The following is a 13,301-nucleotide window of genomic DNA, read 5'->3' as shown; positions in this document are numbered from 1 at the left end:
CAAATACATTTTGGCATTTGTTACTATTTATAGAGATGATGAAATAACGTCTAATCGGGGCGTTTTTTTCTCCACTGAACACGCGATTTACGCCTGACGTGATGTTCATGTATTTATACAACACAAAATACACCCAAACTTTCCAAACGACGTTCTACATGTCTGCATAATTTTCGCGCGCTTTTTATGAAACAAAGGATATTTTAGCACTGTTTATTTGACGCTAGAATTTGCCAAAGGACGCGTTAGCATTAAAATTCGGAAGTGTGTTTCGGATTACAAATTTAATAATGATAATCGAACGAAACATAAACAGTTGCGCGTAATTAATTCTACGCTACACATACATGTATGTACATGTAGGTGGATATCTTTTCACTCGATCCGCCGCGAACGTATGCGGCGGATTTACTCCGCGAAAGTACGCGTGGTTAATACAGACTCGGCGTCGTTGCGCGGATCGATGCCGAGTGCCACGGCGATACGCCGCGTGAACACACGATTCGGCCGCCGCGGACTAATAATCTGGCCGTGGCGTAGCCGCGGATTATGTTTGTGCCGCTTTGGCTGTACTGTACTACTGCAATGCATAAGCTTGTAAATTCACCTACTATTGCAATGCATAAGCTTGTTAATTCACCTACTATTGCAATGCATAAGCTTGTAAATTCACCTATTATTGCAATGCATAAGCTTGTTAATTCACCTACTATTGCAATGCATAAGCTTGTTAATTCACCTACTATTGCAATGCATAAGCTTCTTTAAATGCATCCATAATATGTTGTAAAATTATTTCTTGGTTTACACTTGCTTGAATTACAGAATTAGCTGACCAGAAGATTGCCTATACTTGTTTATTAGCTTTAATCAGAGGTATTTGAGGGCAGACATTTTTGACATCTTGATGTGTTACAGATGATAATATTGTAACTGGACCATAATACTATACCAGTTGTCATTTATACATTTTCTCAGCTGATTCACGTTTGTTAACATAAATGAGTCATAAGTGATAGGTCTATGTAAGCTGTAATTTAGTACATGTAGATGCCTGATGGGTATTGAACAGGTCCAATAACATCACTGTCAGGAGTTGATTAAGATGGTTATTAGTTGGTGGATTTTATGATGGTTTCATAAAGCATGTAGACAAAGTAAACAGTCAAATGATTGATTTAGTTCAAAATTGTGGCCTTTAACCCTTTACCTCCTATATATGTATTTTGAAGCATGTGTAGTCGCTTAGAAAGTTACATACAATTAAATACCTTTCTTACTAAATTCCTGTTTTAAAGACTTGATTGCCAACCCTTAGATACTGATAAGCAGCAAACAGCGCAGACCCTGATGAGATGCCGCATAATGCGGCGTCTCATCTGGGTCTACGCTGTTTGCCAAGGCCTTTTTTCTAGACGCTAGGCATAAATGGGTTAAGCCATTTTTACATATTATCTCCCAAATAGACAACAATACATGTACAGAAAGGTTGGAAACGTCCACTCTAGGGATCTATTTTGGGCCCTTTTCTCTAACTGACTTTATTTTGTATATGAATTATATGAGCTGTACTATCCAACATTCTTCCTTGGACTACATGCAGATGATGGAACACTTAACTCTTTCAGTGCTGGAACCAAATTTTGAAGGCCTTTGCAAACAGTTTAGATCCAGATGAGACGCCACAAAACGTGGCGTCTTATCAAGATCCCAACTGTTTGCTATTCTGATAGTTTTCTTTTGACAAAAATCGAAGAAAATGCTAATTTTATAAATTCAGCAGACAACATTTTAGCAGAAGACAAATTTCCCAGCATGCAAAGGGCTAATTTGTTTGCAAATATTATGTCTTTGAATCCTTATAAAAAGAAATGCATGCTGATAGGCATACATATAACCCTTTGCATGATGGGAAAATTGCCGTCTGCTAAAATGTTGTCTGCTGCATTTCTAAAATTAGCATTTTCTTCGATTTTTTTTCAAAGAATACTATCAGAATAGCAAACTGTTTGGATCCTGATGAGACACCACGTTCAGTGGCGTCTCATCTGGATCCAAACTGTTTGCAAAGGCCTTCAAAATTCGGTTCCAGCACTGAAAGAGTTAAACACTCAAATCTATGAACAATCTTTATGTATTCATTAATGGTTATAAATTAGAGAATGTGACAGCTCAGAACATATGTATGGAATTTATGTAGATCAGCATTTGTGACAGGATACGCAGGTAACCTATGTATGTATAACAACAAATTCCAGACTATACTGTCATAAACACTAAGTTATTATCTCATTAAGGAAATAAAATGTTTAAACAACAATTCATATATTATGACATCCTTTTATTATTGTTGTCTGATATGGGCACACAAGCAAGAGCACATTAAAAAACACCAAGCATTTTTCAAATAACAATTTATTGAATTAGATCCCACGGACATTACATTCATTGTTGTAGCTATGGTAACAATTTAAAATTGTCCTTTTGCCTAGAAAAATGTTCTCTTTAAATCAGGTCAATATCTGTCAAATAAAAGGAATAATCTTGCTAGATCATGCACAGGTTGTAAGACTACTTCTGCATGAAAAGATTCTTGCATCCAGGATTTGATTTAGATATCCAAGTTTCTTATAGATGTACCATGTATTGTAAAAAAAAAATTAATCAAATGAAAAGGGATTAATTTGATTATGTTGATTAATCAATATATAAAAGAGATAAAGTTTACAAGTTGACATTATCTTTATTGAATGTAAGTCAAAGATAAAATGATTATGGGCATTAGTGTAAGTGCCATAGGATTGTCATCAATTCATGGATGTTGCAGAAGATACAATAGTATTGCTATAAGTTTCATAATACATGTACCTGCCTTGACCATAAACAGTGTGATGAATAAATGAAGTTAGATCTTGGTGATTGACAAGACTGAAACATTTGAACATTTGACCGAGCATGCGTCCTACTTGTGTTTACTGACAATCTAAATTATATATATATATATAACATGCGTCAATGGGGTTTAAATGTGTCAAATGATAATTTAATTACGTGTGCCTAAGTACTGTCTATCAGTTTTAAAGTTCTCAAATAAATGATGAATAGTTGGGATATGGACTCTTATTTGTTTTAGATATTTAAAAAGTGTAATTTACTGGGTGTTCATGAAAGAAATTATTTTGTTGGAATACAATTCAGTGTGAATTTTAAAATGAAAGCTTTTTCAGAATAATGTTCCTGCATAGTGTACTAGATAAGTAACTGTGAAAATTATGAACAATAAATCATGTGACAGTTATTTTGCAGATCATGTGTGGATAGAAATGGCATGAAATATTTTTGACCAAGAAAATGAAAACAATCATTAATATTTTAACAAAACGGAAAATACCAGAAATGTGAATAGTTGATAAGTATTGTGCCAGGATGTGCAGAACTTGCCATTTCATGTGGAGTATATAGTTTGTGCAATGGATGATAGTTATTGTATTAAAAAGCCTGGACTAAGAATAATGCCCAATCCTTTAGGAGAAGGGGTGTTGCATATTCAGCCAGTGGAGTTCATTGAGAAAAATGTATTGTTTTTGCACCAATGTTTCTTGTTTAAAGGTCTTCCTATTGTAATTACCCTTCTTATGGCACTTTTTGTTCTTGGAAGTTTCTATAAAGCATAATATAATTGGGCAGTGTTTATGGATCTTTAACAGTTTTGTGATTTGAACTTAAACTTGCGTAGTCTACATGCATATTTGCAGATTAAAATTGGCTCGGAACTTGCTGTCCTTGACCTACATTGTTTGCTCCATTTTCCATAAACCAATGTCAGCAAACTTAAATTTGCATAAATAATGTGACCTTAACTTACTGCTTATTGTCCTTGACCTATATTTGACCATAAACTTTAGTTTAACTTTGAATGTAATTTTGATGCAAAAGATCCTTTATTTGACAGAACTCAAATTAAACCCTTCAAATCTACATTTTTACAAAGATCTTGACCTGACCTAGAACCCACCATTAACCTTTCACCTCTATATTGTCAGAAAGACAGTTAACTTGAATCGCTGTTATCTCTTCTCATTATTTTTAAAAGAGTGAAACCTTGAACTCACGTTTACCTCTCACCTCTTTATTCATTTCCAGAAAGAGCGTGACCTTGAACTTGCAGCCAAGATCGGCCAGACATTACTAGAGAAGAACAAACACTTTGAGGAGAAGAATGAGCATCTGGAGGAGCTGGTGGCACAGGCTAACGAGCGCATCAACCAACTCAGGTATGAAGTTGTTGTTTTTTCCGCATATATGAGCCTCACCCTGTGTTAACTCTTTCAGTGCGGGAACCGAATTTTGAAGGCCTGTGCAAACAGTTTGGATCCAGATGAGACGCCACAAAACGTGGCGTCTCATCAGGATCCAAACTGTTTGCTATTCTGATAGTATTCTTTGAAAAAAATTCTAAGAAAATGCTAATTTTAGAAATTCAGCAGACGACATTTTAGCAGATGACAAATTTCCCAGCATGCAAAGGGTTAAATGCATGTTTGAATAGTGTTGTCCCAGATAAACCTTTGCACAGGACAATCAGAGACAACAATTTCAGCTACTATGATATTTTTCTTTTAAAGGGGCCTTTTCACAGATTGTGCATGTTTTGAAGTTTGTCATTAAATGCTATATATTGATAAATGTTAACATTGGATATAAAAAGCTCCAGTAAAAAATAAAGAATAAAATTTAACAAAGAAAAAAAGGTAAACCCCAGCAGGGCTCTAACCACTGACCCCTGGGGTCCTGCAGTAAAAAGTCTCCCAATTAGACCACTCGACCATCCTTCCGGATGCAATAAACGGTGTATTTTATACTTCATATAACCAATCCTCGTAGTTTCACAAAATATGACGACAACAACAGAACTCCAAATTATTAATTTGTTTCGTGTTGCAACGCTTTATAATTTTCGAGTTATTAAATCGTCAAAAGATGCATATAATGGCTTTTTTAGAGCATGGTAAATGTTCAGTTTTACTGTTTCCTCTCAAATATCATAACTTAAACAAAAATTTGCGAATCTGAAACAACTTTTCAATTTTGTCAATGTACCCAAAGCGTGAAAAGGCCCCTTTAAAGGTCTCGGAAAGTGTTGCACAGGCTAATCTGGGACAACACTTTCCGTCTAAACTTGATTTTTGTCAAAAAGGGTATTCACTGAAATAAAAAAGGCAATAAAAGCAGAAAGTGTCGTCTCTGATTCGCCTGTGCGGACTGCTTTAGCGTATCTTGGACGACACTTTAAGCATGTGCAATAAACCCTGTTTTCACAGAGCAATTCTCAGATATGTTTGAACCCACTACAGGCATGACCTGTGCATGAAGGAAGAGCTACTGCGGATCTACTCGCAGACCTATGACGGCGCGGATGGCTCCTCCACGCCTGGCAGTTCCACCCCGGAGGATGCCTGCCTCCCGGTGCTGCAGAAGAAGGTCAAGACACTCGAGGAGGAGAACCTGCAGCTCCATCTCGAGGTAAAAATTGTTTGCTCAGCAGAAAAGTTTAAAAAATAAATACAAAAATATTTGTTTGTTTTTTCAATTTGTTGGATTTGTTTGTTTTTTCAATTTGTTGGGCTTAAGGTAGTGCACCCCTAATGGGCACATATCCAAATATAATCTTATTAATTATTTTCTTCATAAGCATCATTTCACTGAACTTCATGCAAATTTGTAGGTAGGCTTTCCATGCTTTAAGAATATACCAATTTTTTCAGAACCACCCCCACGCTCGGCTTTTGTCCAGTTTATTTTCAACCCTGGGGTATATAAAAGTTCCATAATTCATTCAAATTTCCAAATATGGGCATGCAGTTGGTGTGTACAGATGCAGTAAAGGTGTTTAAAGTTTAAACAAGATGAAATAAGTATTCTTTAACAGACATTTATTTTTTACCAATTTTTATCTATGGAAGAGCGCCATAAAATGTAAGTGATTTCAGCCAAGTAAAAATTGGGTCGGTTAAAAACAAAGTGTCATAAAATTCAAAATAGTATCATTTAAGTTATATTTTAAACAAAGTTTTTATAGAAACACTATATACAGCAAAAATACCAAGAAATAAATTTACCGTTTACTTTTTGAAATAAAAATAAAAATGCAACATGCATCATTCGTATTTTCAGCAGTAAATCACCCAATTTAGCCATAACGTTGTTTTAATTTTAAAAATTGAAGAATGTGCATGAAAATTTGAACATATTTAACAATAAACATAGCTTATATTGCCTACTGAATGTAATAAGTCATGTAACTGACATTTTTATAAATTTTTACTTTTTTCCATTTTTGTGTTTATTAAGGTGACATACATCAACTGTTAAAATATTAAGTCAACCTTTTTGGTTAAAATAATGTTTTTATCAAATTTTTGAAATTGACATAACAAACACATGTCATTTTCTGAATGCAAAAAGTAGCGTAACTGACATTTTATTAAATTTTCAGGAGAAGCAAAAAAATGTTCTATTAAAATAATAAACATGTTTCCGTATTCAAATTTTCTGATTAGTATTATAATAACACTTGAAAAACAAAACAAAACTCCAAATTGATACGTCTTTTTTAAAACAATTAAAAAATAAGAAAGGAGCAGTTACCATAATTTTCAACACTGAAATATTTTGAGCGTGAAAAATAACGTAAGTGCTCTTATTGTATTTTTGAAAATGTCTGAAAATATGCTTTCCTGAACAATTCACAAAATGTCTGTTACCCTAGTTATTACATTCAGTAGACGATATGCTATATTAAATCAAATTACGTTAGAAAATAAATAAAACACGTCGCAAAAAGTATGCGATGTCGGCAGGATTCGAACCTGCGCGAGAAGATCCCAAAAGATTTTTAGTCCATCGCCTTAACCAATCGACCACGACAACTTCACAGTTGAGAAAGCTTAAATTAGATACGCATAAGTAAACAGGTAAAAAGGCTCATCGATCTTTGAAGAAATCGCGAAATCGTATTTTTTCAGATGATATTCGGATCAAAGTCAATATTTATTGTGAAACTAATGTATTCTAAAGGAATTACGTAAACATATATCAAAATTCGAAGTTTGAAAAAAATAAAATGCATCTCTTGGAAATAACCGATCATTGAAAATCGGCAATGATCGTAAAATAAATCGCGGGAAATCATTAGGGGTGCGCTACCTTAAACATGGCCCATTTCCCCAACCCAGCAAAAAGTATACCTTTTTACCACCAACATAAACAATAATTGAATTTTAGAAGTTAACCATGAAAAGGTATTTCATTTTTCCCCAAAATTAAAAAATAAATATTAATATAATTTTAGAAGTTATGTAAAATTCCATGCAGTATGTATGTACTTTCAATTTCCATTTAATAGTTACAGTTTTACTCTTGGTATATAAAATATGTTGTGCAAGTTGTTCAGATATGCTTCACTTTTGCTACCTAAAGCTTGGTTGCTTACTTACATGGCATTACTTTGTTTTACTGAAATGTAAGTGTTTGCAGACTTTATGACATGAAGGGGTCGCCCTGTTGTCTATATAAACAAATATGAATTGATTGAAAGATTTACAACTCTTTTTTTGGTCAATAAATTGAAGATATTTCTATATAAGGTTGCTGTTATTTTCCCATGAGAGACACCATTGCAAAGTTTGCAGTTGATATCCACCCTTTATCTTTACTTTCCTTATAGCATACACTATCATGACATTTTAGTTGCTATGGATGACCATTATTTGAAGACATACATGTACCAGTATTTATTTGCTCAGATTTCCTCTCTTTGAATAAAAGCAATAAAACTTAAAAAAAACTCAGAAAGACTGCATTCCTTAGATGTTGCTAACCTTTTCAAGCTTTCTCAAGTTTGACAAAAAAAAGCATTTGTCCCATATCGGGTGATATACAACAAAGGAAAGCAACTCAGGTTGAATTTTCTACCTGAGGTGTTAAAATTATTGTATCCATTAAAAATATATGCAGATGTTTAAGTGTCAGTATCTGAATGCATCAATCATATTATGGTAAAGATATTTATGCTTTTATGCCCCCGGTGGCGTGGCATATGGCATTTGAACTGTCTGTCAGTCTGTCTGTCCGTCCGAAAACTTTAACATTGGCCATAACTTTTGCAATATTGAAGATAGCAACTTGATATTTAGCATGCATGTGTATCTCATGGAGCTGCACATTTTGAGTGGTGCAAGGTCAAGATCAAGGTCATCGTTCAAGGTCAAAGGTAAAAAAAACCAGATCCAAGGGAAGTAACAAGCTTTAAAGGGAGATAATTTCTTTTTATCATTTTGCAGGTACAGATCATTTTTACAAGGGAAGTAATATTTTTAAAAGGGATATAATAATATAAAAAATCAAAGCGGCGCAGTAGGGGGCATTGTGTTTCTGACAAACACATCTCTTGTTAAAATTTGCAGACAACAAAGTTGAAATCTGCAACAGACGGTTTGGAAGATCGCGAACATAAGCTGGTCTCCGACTGTGTCCAGCAGTTGGGTGTGTATTCCCTTTTGTTTGATTTAAAAGAATTTGTGAGAGAGAACTCAGTCAAGTCGCTGTTAAGATAGTAATTGTAGTTTATGATCAGTGTGTGTTAGTTATGCATTTAAACACATTAATTTGCTTTTGTCCAGATGGTAGCAACTTGTATTCCTGTGTAGAAAGTGTTTTTTGTTTATTTTTCAAGTAGCTTTAAGGTAGTTAGCAGCTATTGGCAGTTAAGTTATCATGAATGCATGTTCTTATAAGCCTCTATTTAAAGTTATAGACACTCTCTCACACATAATCTGTTCTTGAATATCTGAAGAAAAAAAATCTTCAAGTAAGGGGATAAAAGTTAAACAATATCCTTTGGTGGGATTTAAACCTAATAGCTTTGGGAGCAAATCTAATTCCCTGAACATTTGATTGTTTACTCGTTTGACAGTTAGTCCTTGTTAGCAGATGTGTATAAATGAGTTACAATAGTGATTTTCCAAGATTACCACATATGCTAAAAAGGAGTAAACAAAATCTAAAAATATATATAATTATGTCAAAAAACTTAATAATTAGACTATGTAGCTCATTTTTCAAATATTTCCTTTTAAGATTCACGTTAAGTACATTTTTTTTAATTGGGGGGGGGGGGCATTTTTTAGGGATGAGGGAAAAATGAGAGGTTGGTTGTTTATTGGGAATGGTTGAAAATGAGAGATGGAGAGTTGATAATTGATAGGGGAGGGGGGGTGTTAAAGCGGGTATGCACAATTTTTATATGTGTTGAATTGTAATATATTGATAAACATATGTTACAATAACACAAAATTGGCAAGAAAAATTATACATTGAAGACGAATTTCATAAAATAGAGCAAAGACTAATTAGCGCCAGAGCCGATTGTGACGAAGATATTTCATACATATTTTCCTAGAATAACTGAAGCATTCGTCTTTTTATTAGGATCCCAGTAAGTGTTCGTGTGTTATACAACAGATATCATTGCAGCAACTTAAAATGATCCGTAAAACTAAATTTAGATTCACATCGTACATGCATGATATACATGCTAGCGTAATTGAGTGTACAGACATTTTCGATTTCAGAATTAAATATCTGGCTTATTTAGCGTTTATTGACACATGTTCTTTTTATTTTAATGTACATTGAAATATATGTATAATAAGTTTTTTACACATTTTATATAAATTCATAAATATTTGACAAAAAAGTGCATACCGTGTTTATTAGGCATAGGGTGAAAACTAAAAGCGGGGAATTTATCAGGGAATGGTTTAGAAGAGATGGACAATTAAAAATTGAGGAGGGCGGGTATTAAAGCTTGTGCGTTTATATGGCATAGGGTGGGAAAATGAGATATGTGGCTTTTATAAGGGCTGTGGATGTTATAGGGCATAATTATATGGTATTAGACACACGAAAAACTCAGATACAGTCATAAGCCCATGTTTGCCTGTTACAGAGGAGGTTCACCAACAGCTGGCCCAGTTTGCCAAGGAGCTCACAGAGAAGACAGAGGAATGTGCGGAACAGAAGGACGAGATTTCAAACCTGCTACACCAGATCATAGCCCTGCAGAAACGCATAAGAACTGTACGTACCGTATGATCATAGCACTGCAAAAATGTATCAGAACTGTATGTAATATGATCATAGCACTGCAGAAACGCATAAGAACTGTACGTACCGTATGATCATAGCACTGCAGAAATGTATCAGAACTGTACGTACCGTATGATCATAGCACTGCAGAAATGTATCAGAACTGTATGTAATATGATCGTAGCCCTGCAGAAACGCATAAGAACTGTACGTACCGTATGATCATAGCACTGCAGAAATGTATCAGAACTGTATGTAATATGATCGTAGCACTGCAGAAATGTTTCAGGACTGTATGTAATATGATCATAGCACTGCAAAAAGGCATCAGAACTGTACGTAATATGATCATAGCACTGCCGAAATGTATCAGAACTGTTTGTAATATGATTGTAGCACTGCAGAAATGTATCAGAACTGTTTGTAATATGATCATAGCACTGCCGAAATGTATCAGAACTGTTTGTAATATGATTGTAGCACTGCAGAAGCGTATCAGAACTGTACATAATATGATCATAGCACTGCAGAAACGTATCAGAACTGTACGTACTGTAAATCCACGAATATAATACGCCCTCGTGCATAATACACACCCCCGAGTTTGGTCAAAATTTATCGTTAAAAATTGAAAATCCGAGTAAAATACGCACTAAAAAAATCAGTGTCCGAAATCGGCCATTTCCGAAAAAATGTGTCATTATATTTTTATGTTGTGAAAATAGCAAATCAATTTGATGTTGTCAACTATCTGTTACCCCTGTATATTGATCGGGATGTGTTATAGTGCTGTTGTTATGACAGTTGCATAATAAATATCTCTGTCTATTGTTTATATTACCATTGATTGTTACCCATAGCACACGGGCCCCTTGTTGACATCCGGGTCAAGCAGTCATAATTACAAAAGAAAGAAGCAGAGACGCTGTTTTTTGTTTTCACGTTTAATTCAATTTGACAATATTTGGGACGATAATAATTATAATAATAATTAAGTAATAAGAAGAGAAAATGGTTACTTCCGTTTTTATAGTTGTCTAGATGAATTACTTTTTCTTTTTTCGAGTTACAAACTCGATACTTTAATATAGCTTAAAATACAATTAAACCGCTTGTGTTTTTCATGATATCTTTAATTAAAATACGCTGCTGTCATTAAGGCTAGTTTGGGAGTAAAAAACAAATTAATTAATTATCACCTTTCAATTAAATCGGCAATCGACAGACATGTGTAATAGACTCTATTAGCATCATAAAACTAATTATTTAATTACCGGTACCACTCTTTACTTCAGATATGGTAAATATGCGGTAGAAAGATAAATAGTGGTCAGCTAAGAAATATTTATTTACGGGTTTTGTCAGTTGTTTTTTTCATTTGCTAATCTCTTTATACGACTTAGCCTCCAGTCGCTATTTTGTAGGCAGACGACGATATTAACTGTGTATTCGAAGTATGCAGTGTCTGTGCATGATTGACCCAATATTATCCGATAGCTCCTCCCCTACTCAGGTTTCATTTGACAACGTCATTTCATGTGTAAGCGAGCTCAATGTTGATTGGCCAGCTACCATGCGCATTTCAATAACAATAAGGTCAAGCGATGTCTAATAATCGGGTACAGACCGGGTTTTGTTTACTGTTCGAATTGCGAACAATTTCATTAAAACAAAGAGACAAATATAGAAAACCAGTCCGATATAAATGGCGGATGTTTTCAATGAAATTTAACTAGATTTTCGCATTTTCACAAATAAGATTTTTATTGAGCCAAATTCTCAATATTTTCACAAATGACTCAAATGGCGAACGACAGCGCGAGCCCTGTTGCACCCCTTTGATGTAATGGTGTAGTTCAAAATGGCTGGCCGCGAAGCAAATAACAGGGATTAAGTTGAAAATTTGCACAGGAAAATTTTTGTTCTGCTCTAAACTCGTATATTATACGCACCCCCTACTTGAAGAAAAAATCGGCAGGTAAAAAAGTGCGTATTATATTCGTAGATTTACGGTAATATGATCATAACACTGCAGAAACGTATCAAAACTGTATGTAATATGATCATAGCACTGCAGAAACTCATCAAAACTGTATGTAATATGATCATAGTACTGCAGAAACGCATCAGAACTGTGCGTAATATGATCATAGCACTGCAGAAATGTTTCAGAACTGTATGTAATATGATCATAGCACTGCAGAAACATGTCAGAAATGTATGTGATTTTACATGTAGTCTTGCTTATTTAAGTCATATTTTCTAATCATAGTTTCTTCTTGAATCGACCTGCTACACCAGATCATACATAGCACTCCAGAATCACATCAGAACTGTATCGTGGCCTTGTAGTCTTGCTTATTTAACACTTTACCACTTATGTAGACTCTTAAACATGTTTGCATTCCCTTATAAAATCAAATCAAATTGAAGAACTTTCTTAATAGATTGAGGTTTTAAAGTCTTCATTTCCAATCCTAAGATACTGATGAGAAGCAAACAGCATAAAACCTGAACAGCCAGCAAGGTTCTCGCAGTCTGTTCAGGTTTTATGCACAGTGCATGAGTGAGATAGGGTTACAATATTATATGTTTTTATCATAGTTTGTTGTTGAATTGACCTCAGTCAAGAGCATAAATGCGTAGGAATTAAATTAGAAGTGTGAGGCATAGTATGATCAAACAAAATTGTTATTGGCATAAATTGAGCAAATGATGTCAGATTATAATATTATGAATTTTTATGCCGCCCATAGGGTGGCATATAGCATTTAAATTGTCTGTCCGTCCGTCCTTCCGAAAACTTTAACATTGGCCATAACTTTTGCAGTATTGAAGATAGGAACTTGATATTTGGCATGCATGTGTATCTCATGGAGCTGCACATTTTGAGTGGTGAAAGGTCAAGGTCATCCTTCAAGGTCAAAAGATTCCAAGTGAAGTAATAAGCTTAAAAGGGAGAGAATTTCTATTTTATATCATTTGGCAGGTACAGATCATGTTCACAAGAGAAGTAATATTTATAAAAAGGATATAATCAAAAACAAATTTTAAGGTTAAGGTCATCCTTCAAGGTCAAAAGTAAAAAAATACAATCCAAGGGAAGTAAAAAGCTTTAAAAGGGAGCTTATTTCTAAACCTGCCAAATGATA

General features: G+C 34.4%; 1 protein-coding gene across 6 annotated transcripts in view; it reads left to right on the top strand.

Moving 5' to 3' along the window:
• Window positions 1-13,301, top strand: part of LOC127848777 (trafficking kinesin-binding protein 1-like) — a 75,042-nt gene that overhangs the window by 37,367 nt on the left and 24,374 nt on the right. For 5 of the 6 annotated variants that reach the window (XM_052381388.1, XM_052381384.1, XM_052381383.1 and 2 more), the window contains 4 exons: window positions 4,144-4,274; window positions 5,355-5,523; window positions 8,466-8,544; window positions 10,010-10,140. In XM_052381388.1, the coding sequence (XP_052237348.1) occupies window positions 4,144-4,274; window positions 5,355-5,523; window positions 8,466-8,544; window positions 10,010-10,140 (510 nt within the window). Of the gene's footprint in view, window positions 1-2,730; window positions 3,576-4,143; window positions 4,275-5,354; window positions 5,524-8,465; window positions 8,545-10,009; window positions 10,141-13,301 lie in introns of those variants that run through there. The other variant, XM_052381385.1, reaches the window with a different exon arrangement.

The sequence above is a fragment of the Dreissena polymorpha genome, chromosome 10, assembly GCF_020536995.1.
Source record: "Dreissena polymorpha isolate Duluth1 chromosome 10, UMN_Dpol_1.0, whole genome shotgun sequence".
Classification (NCBI taxonomy): domain Eukaryota; kingdom Metazoa; phylum Mollusca; class Bivalvia; order Myida; family Dreissenidae; genus Dreissena; species Dreissena polymorpha.
This window is presented reverse-complemented; position numbering and strand designations above follow the sequence as displayed.